Raw genomic sequence first — 18,513 nt, forward strand, 5'->3', positions numbered from 1 at the left:
TCCTCGCCTGAGTCTTCCTCTTCCCTCTGCGAGCGGATGCTGTAAATTTGAAATTACAGTGTAGGAATGTCTAGTTCCTATCCAAAAGACTGAGGTCCACTCAGGCAATCAAATCAACGAGGTTTAATGATAAGTAAGAGTTTAAAAGCTAATTACAGGAGAACATCGAATATAGGTCTAGTCAGTTCAGAGGCTCCACGAGGACTGCTCGGGCAGTCCCATGGCTGACGTCATGATGTCATCACGTTTTTCCCGCCGGTGGGGATCACATGATGAACGGTATGACGTCATCGCGTTTGCCCGCGCTATTAAAGTGATCGCGCTCTGTACATGTAAACAGTGAAAACAAAGATACAGACTCAGGCTGCAGCCAACATATTATTAAAGGGAATTATATACAATTGATTGGAGTCCCTTAGTGGCTCCGCCACATGCGCCCCCCCAGAATTGTCTTTAATAGCAAAAGTCAAACGGCGAGGGGACCTGACGAGCCTGTCAGATCGACTTCTGTAGCCTGGAAGTGGAAGCTGATGGACGGCGGGCGAGCTGGCGGGCAGTTGCTTTTGATCTGGCACGGCGACTGTGGGCGGTTGGCCACGTTTCGGCGGTTGTGCGATCTCGACTGGGCGGTCAAGGTCCAAGTGAGCAGGTTTCAACCGGTCAACCGAAATGTGGTCCGGTTTACCTCCAACATCGACCGAAAAAGATTTGTCTCCCGGCTCTATCACACGGAAAGGACCAGTGTAAGGGGGTTTGAGCGGGTCCCAATGAGCGTCGTGGCGGATAAACACTTAGTCGGCGTTCTTCAGCTCAGCTGGGACGTGGGAACTCTGCAAGCCGTGATGCGACATGGGCACTGAAGCGAAACTTCTGGCTGCCTCCTGGTGGCTGATGAGCAGTAAGAGACCGAAGACAGGTCCAGAGCAGACCCTTCCCGAGCAGCGGCAGCTGGAGCCGACCGACGGCAGAGAGAGAGAGCCGGGCAGCGTCGACGGGGTAAGAAAGAGGGTGAAGAGAGCAGGGCGCAGCCGGGGGTTGATCACCGAGCGGCGTCGAGGAAAAATACTGCAAACCGGAGAGAGGGTAAGAAACAGCCGGGTTCTAGACTGAGCGGCGTTGACAAATATCAAGAGAAGAACGCGCAGAGCACAGCCAGGGATCACGGGCTGATCAGGGTCCGCGGGGCGAAGCAAGGGGAGACGCCATTGAGCCACGGAGAAGCAGGGAGAGCGTGGGAGACGCCATTGAGCCGCGGAGAAGCAGGGAGAGCGCGGGAGGCGCCATTGAGCCGCGGAGAAGGAAGAGCGCGGGAGACGCCATTTTGTGAAGCCGCAGCAGAGAAGACGGGCGAGCGCGGGAAGGAAGGAAAGCACAGGAGACGCCATTTTGTGCCAGCGGAGAAGAAAGGGAAGCGCGGGAGGCGCCATTGGTGATAGTTAACACACAACCAAGGATGCCGAAGAGTGGCAGTATCTCTACGTTCGACAATGAAGTCGAAGATTGGGCGACATATGTGGAACGTATTGAGGTGTACTGCAGGGCGAATGAAGTGCCAGATGCTAATAAAGCACTGGTTCTGTTAAATTCCATGGGTGCAAAAACTTATGGGTTACTGCAAAATCTAATAACCCCAGAGAAGCCGGTAAACAAGAATTTTGAAAGCATAGTAGAAATCCTACAGGACCACTTAAACCCTACACCACTTCTGATAGCAGAACAATTTAAGTTCCATAAAAGGAACCAACACAAAGACGAAAGCAATGCTGAGTACCTAACGGAACTGCGCAAGCTATCGAAATACTGCCAGTTTGGAGCGGGACTAGCAGACACGTTAAGGGACAAGTTTGTGTGTGGGCTACAAAGTGAAGGAACCCAGAAACGGCTTCTATCAGAAAAGGACCTTACGCTGGACAAAGCTTTCAGTATGGCAGTATCACACGAAGCAGCCGCAAGGGGCGCTGCAGAGATACAACGGAGACCGCAAGAATATGGCACCAACGAAATGACCTATTGAACAGGGAAGTGCTATCGCTGCAGCAAAACAACACATGACCAGAAAGATTGTTGGTTCAAGGACCAAGTGTGCAGACAGTGTGGGAAAGCAGGACACATAGCAAGAGTCTGCAGGTCTGGGAAGAAAACCAACAGTAAGAAATCTCCACAGGAGAAGTACAAAAAGGTACACCAGGTGATGGACAGTGGTTCAGATGAACAGAAAAGTGACACAGACTCCGGAAGCAAGGAGCTGGGTTGTCTGAAACTACATAAGGTAACCGAAATGGAGGATCACCAGACTATCTGGGTTACACTCAAGATAGACGGAGTCCAAGTGGAAATGGAATTGGACACAGGGTCAGCTCTAACAGTCATAAATCAAAGAGACTACAAGCAGCTATTTTCACACATACCCTTGAAAGCTACAGAGATTGTCTTGAAGATGTATACGGGGCAAAAAATCTACCCCAAAGGAAAAATAAGGTTGAAAGTGACATATAAAGGTCAGGAAATACCTAAAATGGATATATATGTATTGCCAAATGGAGGACCACCACTGCTAGGACGTGAATGGATCCGGAAGATATATTTAGATTGGCATTCCATACAGGCACTGAAGGTGGAGCCAAAAAGGATGACGACGTCACACCTGGACGACTGTCAAAAATGCTAACTGACGCAAAAGAAGTGTTCCAGGAGGGACTAGGAACACTAAAAGGAATAACAGCAACAATTAAAATAGAGGATAATGCAAGCCCAAAGTTTCTGAAGGCCAGACCAGTGCCTTATGCGATCAGACCAGCGGTTGAAGCAGAGCTGGAAGGGTTGGAACGTTCAGGAGTACTGTCCAAAGTGGACTGGAGCGAGTGGGCTACACCCATCGTTCCTGTAATGAAGAGGTCGTTGAGTAATACGCCTGGGGAACCAAAGAAGGTCCGCATCTGTGGGGATTTTAAGGTGACAGTGAACCCAGTCCTTCACACGGTGCAATATCCGCTTCCACGAATTGAGGTTATTTTCGCCTCGCTATCTGGTGGTAAACGCTTCACCAAAATTGATCTAACCCAGGCGTACTTGCAAATGGAGGTAGAAGAAGCTTCGAAACATTACCTTACGATCAACACCCATAAAGGTCTCTATCAATACAACCGGCTGGTGTTTGGAGTAGCCTCGGCTCCGGCTATCTGCCAAAGGGCGATGGATCAGGTCCTGCAAGGGACCCAGTGTTATTTGGACGACATCTTGGTCACGGGCAAAAATGACGGTGATCACCTCGCTAACTTGGAGAAGGTGCTCGCCAGATTAAAGGAATATGGACTACGAGCTAATCGCCACAAGTGCGAGTTTTTCCAGAAACAGATCTCGTATTGTGGCCACGTCATCGATGAAGAGGGGTTACATAACTCCCCTGACAAGATTGAGGCAGTAGTCAAGACTCCAGCGCCGGAAAATGTGTCACAACTGAGGTCGTTCCTCGGGCTGGTAAACTATTACTACAAGTTCTTACCAAATTTGTCTACGGTATTACACCCGCTGAACACCCTACTGCAAACAGGGGTACCATGGAAGTGGGATGACGAACGTAGACGAGCTTTCCAGAAGTGTAAAGAATTGATCACATCAAAAGAGGTGTTGGCCCATTTCAACCCAGCACTACCAATTCGTTTGGCATGTGATGCATCACCCTATGGCATTGGAGCGGTGCTGTCGCACAAATTCCCAGACGGGTTGGAGAGGCCAGTAGCCTTTGCGTCTCGGTCACTAACCTCAGCCGAGCGCAACTATGCCCAGATTGACAGGGAGGCCCTCAGCCTAGTATGGGGAGTAAAAAAATTCAACCACTATCTGCATGGACAGAAGTTCACCTTGCTGACTGACCACCAACCACTTGTCTCCATCTTTAATCCAAGAAGGGCGTGCCAGTAATGATTGCACAGCGGTTACAAAGATGGTCCCTGTTTCTAGGGGCGAATCATTATGAAATAGAATATAAAGGCACGAGACAGCATGGGAGCTCTGATGGGCTATCGCGCCTGCCAGTGCCTACTGTGGAGGAAGCACCAGCAGTGGACCCTATCATAAGAACATAAGAAATAGGAGCAGGAGTAGGCCAATCGGCCCCTCGAGCCTGCTCCGCCATTCAATAAGATCATGGCTGATCTGATCCTAACCGCCAATCCACTATCACAGAACCATCTCCTGAATCTAACAGAATTAGACACACGAAATAGGAGCAGGATCAGGCTACACGGCCCCTGGGCCCGCTCCGCTACCCACAGGGCCATGACCGATCCGAACCTAGACTCATGTCCAAATTCCTGCCCGCTCCCCGTAACCCTTAATTCCCTTTACTTCTAGGAAACTGTCTATTTCTGTTTTAAATTTATGTAATGATGTAGCTTCTACAGCTTTTTGGGGCAGCATATTCCACAGACCTACCACCCTCTGAGTGAAGTAGTTCCTCCTCATCTCAGTTTTGAAAGAGCAGCCCCTTATTCTAAGACTATGCCCCCTAGTTCTAGTTTCACCCATCATCGGGAACATCTTCCCCGCATCCACCCGATCCAACCCCTTCACAATCTTATATGTTTCAATAAGATCGCCTCTCATTCTTCTGAACTCCAATGAGTAGAGTCCCAATCTACTCAACCTCTCCTCATATGTCCATCCCCTCATCCCCGGGATTAACCGAGTGAACCTTCTTTGTACTGACTCGAGAGCAAGTATGTCCTTTCTTAAGTATGGACACCAAAACTGTACGCAGTATTCCAGGTGCGGTCTCACCAATACCTTGTACAACTGAAGCAATACCTCCCTATTTTTATATTCTATCCCCCTAGCAATGAAAGCCAACATTCCATTGGCCTTCTTAATCACTTGCTGCACCTGCATACTAACCTTTTGAGTTTCGTGCACCAGGACCCCCAGATCCCTTTGTACTTCAGTACTTTCCAGTTTCTTGCCATTAAGATAATAACTTGCTCTACGATTTTTCCTGCCAAAGTGCATAACCTCACACTTTCCAGTATTGTATTCCATCTGCCAAATCTCTGCCCACTTACTTAGCCTGTCGATGTCCCCTTGCAGGTTTTTTATGTCCTCCTCACTCACTACTTTCCCTCCCATCTTAGTATCATCTGCAAACTTTGATATGTTACACTCGGTCCCCTCCTCCAAATCGTTAATATAGATTGTAAAGAGTTGGGGACCCAGCACTGACCCCTGCGGAACACCACTAGTTACTGATTGCCAGTCTGAGAATGAACCATTTATCCCAACTCTCTGCCTTCTGTTAGATAGCCAATCCTCTATCCATGCCAGAATATTACCCCCAATCCCGTGATTTTTTATCTTAAGCAATAATCTTTTGTGTGGCACCTTGTCAAATGCCTTTTGGAAGTCTAAATACACTACGTCCACTGGTTCCCCTTTATCCACCCTATACGTTACTTCCTCAAAGAACTCCAGCAAATTTGTCAAACATGACTTCCCCTTCATAAAACCATGCTGACTTTGCCCTATTAAATTATGATTATCCAAATGTCCTGTTACTGTCTCCTTAATAATGGACTCCAAAATTTTACCTACCACAGACGTTAGGCTAACCGGTCTATAGTTTCCAGCCTTCTGTCTACTGCCCTTTTTAAATAAGGGTGTTACATTAGCAGTTTTCCAGTCTGCCAGGACCTTTGCCGAGTCCAGGGAGTTTTGGAAAATTATTACCAATGCATCCACAATCCCTACCGCCACTTCCCTCAAGACCCTAGGATGTAAGCCATCAGGTCCAGGTGATTTATCCGCCTTGAGTCCCATTATTTTACCGAGTACCACTTCCTTAGTGATTTTGATCGTGTTTAGCTCCTCCCCCCCTTTAGCCCCCTGTTTGTCCAGTGTTGGGATATTCTTAGTGTCTTCTACTGTAAAGACTGATGTAAAATATTCATTCAGTGTTTTTGCCATCTCCATATTTCCCACCATTAATTTCCCGGTCTCATCCTCTAAGGGACCAACATTTACTTTAGCCACCCTTTTTCTTTTTATACAACTATAAAAACTCTTACTATCTGTTTTTATATTTTTTGCTAATTTACTTTCATAATCTATCTTCCCTTTCTTAATCAATCTTTTTGTTATTTTTTGCTGTCTTTTAAGAGATATTTTATTTGTCAATAATTGAACGATTGCCAGTAACAAACGCGGATATAGAGAAGGAGACCCACAATGATCCGACGCTGTCACGGGTATATGAATTGACGGTGAGGGGGTGGCCAACACATGGCGACTCACTGTTGCCAGCATTCTCATCCAGAAGAGAACAGCTGTCAGTATGCCAGGGGACAGTGATGTGTGGATCCAGAGTGGTGATTCCACCCAAGTTAAGGGAGAGAGTGCTAAATGAGCTACATGAAGGTCATCTGGGGGGAGTGAAAATGAAAAGCCTAGCTAGGGCTTATGTGTGGTGGCCGGGAATCGATCAACAAATCGAAGACCTAACTAAGAGCTGCTTAGGATGCCAGAAGGTCCAAAATGCACCACCACATGCCCCTCTACACCCATGGGAGTGGCCCTCCTCTCCATGGCAACGGGTGCACATTGATTTCGCTGGTCCATTCATGGACTCAATGTTCTTAATAGCAGTGGATGCTCATTCAAAGTGGCCTGAGGTGATAAAGATGTCTTCAACGACTACAGAGAAAACGATTGCAGTCCTACGGACCATATTTGCCAGAAACGGGTTGCCAGAGCAGATCTGCTCTGATAATGGACCACAGTTTGTGTCCGACAAGTTCCAAAAATTCATGAAAAGGAATGGGGTAAGGCATTACACATCCGCCCCGTATCATCCAGCCACCAATGGATTGGCTGAGAGGTTCGTACAAACCTTTAGGAAGGTGATAAAGGCCATGTGCGACGAGGAAATTCCACTACAGCATAAGATGGACAATTTCTTATTAGCCTACCGAAACGCGACACATGCAGTTACCAACCAGACCCCGGCCATGATGTTCTTTAACCGAAGGTTGAGATCTCGTCTGGACTTGCTCAGACCAAATGTGCGAAGAAATGTTGAGGACAAACAATTCCAGCACATCAACGAGAAGCCGACAAGGAGCTTCAATGTAGGGCAACCAGTCTTGGCCCGGGACTATCGAACAGAGAAGTGGCAACCCGGAACGATATGTACAAGGCAGGGGCCATTAATGTACACAGTGGATGTCGGGGAGAACATTGTGAGACGCCACGTCGATCAGATCTTAGCATCACAGGAATGCGTCAACCCCATGTCTCGAGTACCTGGGGATGAACCCGACATACCGGTAGTATCTACTTCAGACCCAGTAGCAGTGGAACCCGATGAACTACCCGATGAAAGGGGGTCAGAATCGCCTCTGCACCAAGAACAAGAACCTCCGGAAAGGCACTATCCCGAAAGGGTCAGGAAGCCGCCCCAAAGACTGAATCTATAAATGGACTTTTGTTATTGAATGTACATGTAAAAATGTAATTGTTATTTGAATATTAAGGGGGTATTATTAATCTAAAAAGGGAGGAATTTTAGTGTATGTGCTTTAAGTCAGAACTACTTTTTACAACTCCTGTATACTGTAGTACCGGCAGTGACCACACCGGTATATAAGCTGTGCGCATGCCTCTGTACCCCAGTCTAGAGATTACCCTCCTCCAGTAAAGACCTGTTATTTGTTTATGTACAGCATCCGTGTAATTATTTATCCACTGAACCACGGATCTAACAGGTCTCAGGCTCTAAACTTCCACAACAATGAGTCGGCCTGTTGAAAGTTCCCCTAGACCTGAGACAACAAAGTTCTGCCACCTACAAATGATGATTGCTGAAAACTCCTTTTTAATGATGGAGCTGCAGCTGTTGCTAAGCAATCCACTTATGAGGCCGCCAGGATTACCTGGCGTGTTCCAGAGGAGGCGTGTAGGATGGGGGAAATATCTAAAAATCAGAAAGGCCTCTCAAAGTTGGATTATAGAAGCAATTAAGTGGTTAAGGGCTTTAAGGGCCTATCCTCTTGGAGGCGGGATGGAATCGGGGTCTGCAACCCTGATGCTGGGAAAATTGCTTGGAGGCAGGATGGAGGCAGGATCGCCATTTTTTGCGATTTTAACACCTCACACGCCTCAAATCCCACCTCCTCGGGCCTGGCAAAATTGAGCCCTTGGCCTCTATTAATAAAGCTAAGGATCCTATATGCTTTTTAACAGCCTTCTCAACTTGTCCTGCCACCTTCAGAGGTTTGTGCACATACACCCCCAGCTCGCTCTGTTCCTGCACCCTTTTTTAAAATTGTACCATTTAGTTTATATTGCCTCTCCTCGGTCTTCCTACCTAAATGTATCACTTCACACTTCTCTGCGTTAAATTTCATCTGCCAAGTGCCTGCCCATTTCACCAGTCTGTCTATGTTCTCCTGATGTCTATTCCTAGCCTCATTGTTTTCTACAGGTGTTGCTGCTTATGGGTATTGTTTGGCTGTGAGGGATTCATAAAATCACAATTGTTAATCTATTTATATAAATGTCATCACGTGCCTGAAACAAAAGCTTTGGGAATTCAATCTCCACTTGCAAGGACTTTTGGATAAAGCGAAGAAGATCTCAAATCCTCACAGGAGCCCTCCTATCCTTCAATTTCTGTTGATATGCAGATTGCATGCTGGAAAATTCTGCAAGCTGCACATGCTCAGGCAATCAGGATTAGATAGCTAGCATTAGACCAGTCATCCCACTGATCAGTGGGAATCAACCTGCCTGGTCATGCCCTCTCTTAGGGCTCTGGCTTTCCTCCTCAGAGGACCATACCAGTGGAGGAGGCAACACCAGGCTGCCCAGGAACAAGTTCCAGATATGCAGCGGATCCTTCCCAGGAGCAAGCTACCATGAGTGGAGTGTCACCTCAGTCCCATGTCCTTACTGCACCACAGAAGCAGCCAAGAATGGCCAAGTCCAGGCCTTTTTGTATGGCCGAGTCTTGTGGGCCAGAGCAGGTTACAACTATGCTGGACATGCGAGCTGGAGCATACTGCAGAGCCCCTCCCAGCCTGCCAAGGCAGCAAAAAGTACCCTATTAAGATTCAAATTGTCATATTGACGACCACTCTAGTAGAGACACTCCTCTGCTGCTGTTCAGCAAGTCTTAATAGAGTCATTATCCATGGGAACAATGATAGGCCTTGCGCCCACAAGCCATCCGTTGACATGATTTTCTTCCTTGAAGTGATCAGGGAGGGTCGAGTTTCGAAGGAAGAATCCATTGTGACAACTTCCAGCATACCTCACGTTGAGGTACAGAATCCTTTGCATGTTGTCACACGCAATCTGTACACTGAAGGAATGAAAGCTGTAGTGTATGTACCTTTAAGAGAAACTAGGTTTTTGAAGCCCCTGTATACTGTAGTACCAGTAGTGACCACTCGGGTATATAAGCCTGTATAGCGTCTTGTGTAGTTAGTTCACCTCCAGACTTTGTTCAGTAAACACTTGTTAAATCAACTCCTGCATTCCATGTCTCCATTAACACACGGATCTAACAGTGGCGACGAGTTAGAAACGAACTTACCTGCAATTCGGCAGCACCTCAAGGAGATCGATTCCTCAGACGAAGGTCGAAGCCAGAAGCAAGAACAAAAAACCTGTGGTTTCACCAGCTAAATGGGCTGGTGGCAGGTAGTGCACTGATCCTTCCTGGGCTGCGGCGGGCTAGAGCTCAATCGGGTGGCTCTGCAACGGGGCCGGGCAGCAAGTCGGGAAGCAGAAGCAGAGAGAGAGAGGGTGGAGCACTCAGGGCGCGGCCGGTGCTGCAAAGCAGGTCGGCGTTCAGACCGAGCAGAGGGAGGGGAAAGTCCCAGAGGGTCCGCTCCACGACGGGAACGGTTCTCCAAGTAACGGAGAAACTATTGAAGCGATATATAAAAAAAAATAGAAATACCGCGAAAAGCTGCAGGTCGCAACGGGACCCGCGGAGAACAGCGTTGGCAGCAGCGGCAGCGGCGGGAAATCGCGGAAGGCGCCATCTTAACTCGGCGGGGAAGAAAGAAAAGCGCGGGAGGCGCCATTTTGATCCATCGGGGACGGAGGAAAAGCGCGGGAAGCGCCATTTTAGATTTTCAAGATGCCGAAGACTGGCAATATTACTGCTTTCGATAGTGATATAGAAGATTGGACCACATATGTGGAAAGAGTGGAGGTATATTGCAAGGCGAATGAAGTAGCGGATGATAAAAAGGCATCGGTACTTCTAAATCTGATGGGCGCAAGGACATACGGGCTGTTACGAAACTTGATCACTCCAGCCAAACCGATGGACAAGAATTTTAAGGAGATTGTTGATACCTTACAAGAGCACTTAAACCCAACACCGCTGCTGATAGCGGAACGATTCAAATTCTTCAGGAGGAATCAGCACAAGAATGAAAGTAACGCTGATTACCTCACCGAATTACGAAAGCTGTCAAAGCACTGCCAATTCGGGGCAGGACTGGCAGATTCTCTAGAGACAAATTCGTCTGCGGTCTCCTAAGCGAAGGAACACAGAAAAGACTACTTTCTGAGAAAGATTTGACACTGGACAAAGCTTTCAGTGTGGCTGTATCATACGAAGCAGCAGCAAGAGGAGCTGCAGAGATACAGCAAAAGCCACAGGACTTCGGCACCCATGAAATGACACAGGGTTTCGAGAGATGTTATCGCTGCGGCAGATCCACCCATGACCAGAAGGACTGCTGGTTCAAGGACAAAGCATACAGGCAATGCAGAAAGATGGGACACATTGCACGTGTATGCAGATCTGGAAAGAAATCCGCTGACAGTAAAAAGGTCAATAAGGAAAAGTACAGAAAGGTACAAATGATGACGGACAGTAGCTCCGAAGACCAGAAGAGCGATAGCGACTCCGGAAACAAGAGACTAAGCTGTCTCAAATTACATAATGTAATTGCCAAAGAAGATTACCAGACCATTTGGGTTACCCTCACGATAGCGGGGCCCCCAGTCAAAATGGAGCTAGATACAGGATCAGCTCTGACCGTCATGAGTCGACGGGATTACGAGCGGCTATTTCCGCATATACCTTTGAAAGACACATCCATTATCTTGAAGGCATATACGGGGCAGAAAGTATACCCCAGAGGGAAAATAAGGGTGCCTGTTGTATACAACGGCAAGGAAATACAGAAGTTGTATTTATACGTTCTGCAAGATGGTGGTCCACCGTTGTTGGGACGTGAATGGATCAGAAAGATACGTTTAGACTGGCACTCCATTCAGGCACTGATGGTGACCAGTAAGAAAAAAAACGATGATGACGTCATACCTGGACGATTAAAAGAAATCTTGGCTAACGCCAAAGAAGTGTTTCAACAGGAACTAGGAACCCTGAAAGGCGCCACCGCCTCAATAAAAGTGGAAGATGCGGCAATTCCCAAGTTTTTTAAGGCAAGGCCGGTGCCATACGTAATTCGTCCAGCTGTCGAGGCAGAGCTGGAGAATTTGGAAAAAGCAGGCGTGTTATCCAAGGTAGATTGGAGCGAGTGGGCAACACCCATCATCCCGGTCATGAAGAAAACGTTGAATAATGATAAATCTGAAGAACAGAGAAAAGTTTGCATCTGTGGGGACTTCAAGGTGACTGTAAACCCGGTTCTTCACACGGTACAGTATCCTCTTCCGAGGATAGAAGATATTTTCGCCTCACTATCCGGAGGGAAACGTTTCACCAAAATTGACTTAGCACAGGCATATCTACAGATGGAGGTTGAGGAGGCCTCTAAAAAGTATCTCACGATAAACACACACAAAGGCCTGTACCAGTACAATCGACTGGTTTTCGGAGTGGCATCAGCTCCGGCTATCTGGCAAAGAGCTATGGAGCAAGTCCTCCAAGGGATTCCAGGGACTCAATGCTACCTAGACGACATCCTTGTAACAGGAGAAAACGACAACGAGCACCTTGCCAACTTGGAGCAGGTGCTCACAAGGCTGAGAGAACGGGGCCTACGAGCAAATCGCCCCAAGTGCGAATTTTTCCAGAAACAAATATCATATTGTGGCCATGTCATTAACGAAGAAGGGTTGCATAAGTCACCTGAAAAAATTGAAGCGGTCGTAAAGGCCCCAGCGCCTGAAAATGTCTCACAATTAAGGTCGTTCCTGGGATTAGTAAATTACTATCATAAATTTTTACCGAACTTATCGACGGTTCTGCACCCTCTTAATGCACTGCTACAAACGGGAGTAGTTTGGAAATGGAGCGAAGACTGTAAACGTGCCTTCCATAAATGCAAAGGCTTGATCACGTCCAGGGAAGTGTTGACTCATTACAACCCATCACTGCCAATCAGACTGGCGTGCGATGCATCCCCTTACGGCGTGGAAGCGGTATTATCGCATAGATTTCCTGATGGCTCGGAGCGGCCGATAGCTTTTGCGTCACGCTCATTGAACTCAGCTGAGCGTAACTATGCCCAGATCGACAGGGAGGCACTCAGCCTGGTGTGGGGGGTGAAGAAATTCAACCATTACCTACACGGACAAAAATTTACCTTGTTGACTGACCATCAACCCCTCGTCTCCATATTCAACCCTAAAAAGGGCGTTCCCATTATGACAGCGCAAAGGCTACAGAGGTGGTCCCTTTTCCTAGGGGCACACCAATATGACATAGAATACAATGGAACAAAACAGCATGGGAATGTTGACGGGTTATCGCGCCTACCGTTGCCAATGGTGGAAGAGGCGCCTACAGTGGACCCAGTGGAGATGTTCCACTCGACCATAGTGGAATGTCTACCGGTGACAAATTCTACCATTGAAAAGGAAACGCGAAATGACCCGACTCTCTCACGAGTCTACGATTTAACGGTGAAGGGATGGCCAGCACATGGCGAACCACTGTTGCCAGCATTCTCGCAAAGAAGAGAACAGCTGTCAGTGTGCCGAGGAACCTTGATGTGTGGATCCAGAGTGGTGATTCCACCCAAACTCAAGGATAGAATGCTAAAGGAGCTTCACGAGGGGCATCTGGGTGGAGTGAAAATGAAGAACTTAGCCAGAGCGTTTGTGTGGTGGCCAGGTATTGATGGAGACATCGAAGAAATGACCAAGAGCTGTCTAGGATGCCAGAAGGTCCAAAACGCCCCACCACAAGCCCCTCTACATCCATGGGAGTGGCCCTCATCTCCATGGCAAAGGGTACATATCGACTTTGCTGGTCCATTTATGGACTCAATGTTCTTAATCGCGGTGGATGCACACTCCAAGTGACCGGAGGTAATAAAGATGTCCTCCACCACCACGGAAAAAACCATCACAGTATTAAGGACCATATTCGCCAGGAATGGGCTGCCTGAACAGATCTGTTCTGATAATGGACCGCAATTTGCATCCGAAGAATTCAGGAAGTTCTTAAAAAACAATGGGGTTAAGCACTACATGTCCGCCCCATACCATCCCGCCACCAATGGATTGGCTGAAAGGTTTGTCCAGACCTTCAAGAAGGCCATAAAGGCCATGGGTAATGAAGACATAAATCTACAACATAAGGTAGATAACTTCTTGTTTGCGTACAGGAATGCAACACATGTGGTTACAAACCAAACCCCCGCCATGATGTTTTTCAATAGAAGCCTAAGATGCCGGCTGGATTTGGTCAAGCCAAACGTCAGAAGGGACGTAGAGAACCGGCAATTTCAAAGCATGAATGAAAGGCCAACGAGAACCTTCCAGATAGGTCAACCAGTTTTGGCCCGGGACTACCGTACCGAGAAATGGCAGCCTGGAACTATTTGCACACGACTAGGACCGCTGATGTATACCGTGGACATTGGAGAAAGCATAATAAGGCGCCATGCTGACCAGATCATAAGAGTCATCTGAAAAAGGACAACCTACACCACAACTCTATACGCCTAGTGATGAATCAGAGATACCCATAGTATCTACCTCCGATCCGGTGATACTGGAACCAGATGAACCCGACACTGGCATTGAAGCCGAATCGACCTTGCCAAAAGAACCTACTACAGCACCGAGGCGTTATCCGGACCGAGTCAGGAAGCCTCCAGAGAGACTGAATTTGTAATTGATTAACTTCAGCAAATGTGTATATTATTGTTCTTGTAAAAATGTTATTTAATGATTGCTTAAAATGTTATGTACTATTTATCTAAAAAGGGGAGGAATTGTAGTGTATGTACCTTTAAGAGGAACTATGTTTTTGAAGCCCCTGTATACTGTAGTACCAGTAGTGACCACTCGGGTATATAAGCCTGTATAGCGTCTTCTGTAGTTAGTTCACCTCCAGACTTTGTTCAGTAAACACTTGTTAAATCAACTCCTGCATTCCGTGTCTCCATTAACACACGGATCTAACAAAAGCCCTTTCTGTTGAGGGAGTTGAGAGGGTTGACTGTCAGAACTCACAAAGTAATGTTGGTGCCATCTATTGCACTCTGGACCTTAGAAAAGCTAGTAACCCTGCAAAAGTAGATGGCTCCAATTTCACTGCTGCCTTGCTGTGATGCGAAAATCAATTAATTCTCAACTCTCCTGTAAAATGCATCAAACACCTGACAAATGCATACCCATACTGTACCTTAGCTAATATTACAGAGATCCTTATTCTTCCTGAAATGACCCAGTGTAGATCCTCATACCAGGGCTTCCCTATTGCCTCTTTGGCGCAGTGCACTCTTCCAATACACATCTGCTCACTAAGGTCCACAAAGGACCTGTATTGTCTGGATATTCTTTGGAGGAGGGGGTTATATCAGGTTGGGTACATCTTCCTTAAATGCACTCTCCTTTACTCCATTTTCTCCTGTTCACCGCCCCTCCATGATAATGCATACAAAGGTAAGCCAATAGCGGATCCCATACTTGCTCCTGAGAAGCCCTCACTGTGGGTGGGGCGAGGTCAAAATTACCTTGTAATCTCACACTCTGAGAAGCTGTCAGAAGCAAGATTGTGTAGGCAGAATGTCAAATAAAATCACTCCAAAAGTCGTTCCCACCTGCAGTAACTACTCTTCAAATTTGCTGCAAACTCCTCACTTCCGCTGTCGCAGCTAATCCTGACAGCAGCTGTGTCATATATTTCTCATTCCAATTTACCCCTAGTGCATTAAGAGTATAAAACCAAGAAATTTGTGACAGCAGCACCGTATATTAGCATATATAAGGTGGTTTGGAAAGTGAAATGGATTAATTTTGGGGCGGAAAACTTGCAGTAACGACTACCAGCCCATTTTGCTGCCAAAAGAAAATTCTCCCAAATTTCATGGAAAAAGCGACTAAAATGGTGTGGCATTTCGGGTCATTATTTCTAGTGGTTGACTTATGTGAAGAGGGAAAATGGTGGTTGAAAAGTTTTATAGAAATTATTTCAGCAGTTTGATTAGTCAGTTTTGTGGTTGTTGCTAGTTCCTGAATGATAGCTTTGAAAGAAAACATTTAGGAATTTGATTGCTTAGTTTTCTGCTGATTCCTCATTCCTTATTGTCACTTTTCACATTTAGTCAATCAATTATTTGATTGGGAACAACAAATAAGTGGTTATTTGAACCAGTCACACTTGTGTGCGTTATGGATGTATGACACTTTTCAGGTATGATGCTCTGAGGTGTGACAAGATACTGGCCCTGAATTTGCGGTTGGAGGCTTCCCGCGGGGGAATGCCTCCGATCCGCAAATAAAATGCCCGCGTACCTGGGGCCTCGGGATCCATGGAGACTCGCAGTCCTGGGGCTCTCCGGGTACACGTGGGCAGAGGCCCACGTATCCCAGGGGCGCAGGCAGTTCGCGAGCACCCCTGGGATCACGTGGGCCAGACCAACAAATGACAGAAGGAAATCCTCATTCATACTTATGGGGAATCTGTATGTACGGAATCTCCATAAGTATGAATGGGAATACCCAAAAAAATACACCTAGACATCAAATAAATTTAAAACATCACATATTTAAAATTAATTAAAATGGCATTTAATTAAATATTTAAAACAAAAATTTAATTTTTTGAAAAATAAATTTACATGTTTTAAAGGGGCTAAAAATAAACTTACCTTATTTCACAGGTTTTTAAATGTATAAATTATTGATAAAATTTTATTTTACTGTTTTTTTTTAAAAACTCTTATGCTGGTAAAAACAGGTCTTACGTTTGCTTTTACCAGGCGTAAGAATTTCACGGGCATTCGCTGGGCAAATAGCCCAACTCTCCACCCGCGGATGCCCTTTTCCCAGGATGCAGAGGATGACATCGCAAGTTCCAGGTTTTAGCACATGCCTAAACCCGGAACTTGCATGGCCCCTACGGGCATGTGCGCACCTCGTACACACCCATAGGGTCTGCAAATTACAGCCCATAATCTTAAAATTAAAACTACACTGGTTAATAATGAAGCCAAGAGAAATTTCACATATAAAGGGGTGGTTAACACTGACTAAACGAACTGAGAATTCATATTCCACAACACACACTGAAAATAGCTGTTATAGCTCCACACCAAAAACTTAAAATTAAGTAGTTGAAATACCTGTAAACATTAAAGAAATCAAGTTCTAACTGAAGCCACGGTCCTGGTCAAACTACGGCCCCTAGATAAGGTTGAGACTCAATTTATGACCAAGCCCATTAAGAGGTGTTAGAAATTAGGGGTACCTAAAATGTATATGGTTACGCAAATGAAATTGTGTCGCGAATAATACTGTGTTTAGATGATTGTATTAGAGCTTGAGATAAAGTGTCTTCATACTAGTATTAGAGCAGCTGGATAGATGCTTAAATAAATAACCATATTATAATGCCGTGTTAGAATTTTGACACTGTTTAACAAAACTGCCTGCTAAGATACGCAAGTTAACCAGTGTGTGAGAATAGAATAGAGGGTATCTTTGGGAATTTAATGATTCATTCCATGGTAAAATAGTCTGATAATGGAATAAAATAGTTAGTTTGCACAGCCAGCTGCATGAACAGCTTTGAACATAAATAACTGATAACAAGCAGCTACGAACAATCTGAAGGCTGAGCCTAGTATGTCTGAGTTGTTGACTCCAAACTTGGGAGGACAAGGCACAATGAGATAAGAGACTCTAGCCTTGGGAGGACTGGGCCGGATGAGATAAGGGGAAAACAGTCATAAGGCCATGATATTCTACCACAGGTCCACCCCTAAAAAAGAGTATAAAAGCAAGACCTGAAAAGCCTCCAGCACAGACGGTGGAGTGGAGAGCTCCAGAGAGTGGATCCATGCTGGCTTTGGTCTAACACTCTTGGGCAGTTCAAAAAGAGAGAGAGAGAGTGAAAAGAGGAGCGGTCGTATGTTTTTGCTGTATAACTAATGTGTTATATCTGTCTTAAACTCTGAATAAACACAACATACCCTCCATATAGGTTGCAGTCGATCCTGATTATTCGAAAGTACCAGAGATAAGTTAATTTCAACAGAGGTGTCAGCTGTTGAGATCCAGTTAGTTTCAAATTTATTAGCAACTCCACAGGAAATTCACAATAGATATATAGAAATTTTGATGCACATTCTTAAGTAAGAACTCAAACTTGGATTTTAATTATCGTGATAACTTACTTTTTTGCTTCTTTTTCACTCTTACAGGCCAGGTATCTTTGTACTTGTGCTTGATTACAACTATATGTTGCTGTCCATCCAAATGTGCCTCCTACTAATATAGTCCAAAATGTGTGTCTTCTCCTTGGATCAGGGTCAAAACTGAAATAACAATATTCCCCCAATTACTTGACCAACAACAACTTCCTTATGGAGTTGATTTTAACACTACCCAACTGACAGAAATCGGAAGCGTGCAGTTAAAAACGAGCAGTTACTTACTTGCTCAGATTCCAGTCATTCCAAATTTAACCTGCAGCGTTCTGCAGGTGGATGAAGCTCCTGCCTAAAGCAGATGGGAGACTCATATTTATGCAAATTGAGGTCCTATAGCATTAATAGGACTATGATACATATCAAAATCTCCATTCCACTCTAGTTGGAGTAATATCACATTATGGATGAAATTTAGAAACTTTAAATAGGTCATTTAGATCTAAGAAAAGCCCAATCCTCCTGCATTGGTATGACTGTTTAGCACAAGTGTTCCTGGATCTCATTAACTCTCTACTGTAACCATTTTTTTCACCAATAACGCACAAGTCAAAAATACTCACTCTAAAAAATTAATCCGGCCACCACGCTCAGCAATGTTCCAAATCTTTCCAAACCCTCCAACATGAATTGATCCTTGAATCAGCACAGTCAGAAGGCCAATCAACATTATACAGAGTTGGAATACATCTGTGTACACAACAGCTTTGATACCACCCTGAAAAGAAATTCCAAATAACAATAGATTTAAATCAATGGCCAAATGGGAGGTGATAATGCTGAAAGGAGCTGTACAGTAGCTCTTGAATAAAGCTATCAATTCAATCACATCTTGTCCTATACGTCTCATGTATGATTGAAGTATATTTAA

The 18,513-nt window shown here is 45.7% G+C and overlaps 1 protein-coding gene across 3 annotated transcripts in view; it reads right to left on the reverse strand.

Moving 5' to 3' along the window:
• LOC147102962 (sodium-coupled monocarboxylate transporter 1-like) overlaps positions 1-18,513 on the reverse strand; it is a 163,276-nt gene that overhangs the window by 92,328 nt on the left and 52,435 nt on the right. For all 3 annotated transcript variants that reach the window (XM_085963948.1, XM_085963949.1, XM_085963950.1), the window contains 2 exons: positions 18,206-18,360; positions 17,610-17,750 (listed from right to left, as the gene is read on the reverse strand). In XM_085963948.1, the coding sequence (XP_085820074.1) occupies positions 17,610-17,750; positions 18,206-18,360 (296 nt within the window). The remainder of the gene's footprint in view (positions 1-17,609; positions 17,751-18,205; positions 18,361-18,513) is intronic.

This window comes from Somniosus microcephalus, chromosome 21 (assembly GCF_052327205.1).
Source record: "Somniosus microcephalus isolate GS21.2 chromosome 21, FLI_Smic_1.0, whole genome shotgun sequence".
In the NCBI taxonomy this organism is placed as follows: Eukaryota; Metazoa; Chordata; class Chondrichthyes; order Squaliformes; family Somniosidae; genus Somniosus; species Somniosus microcephalus.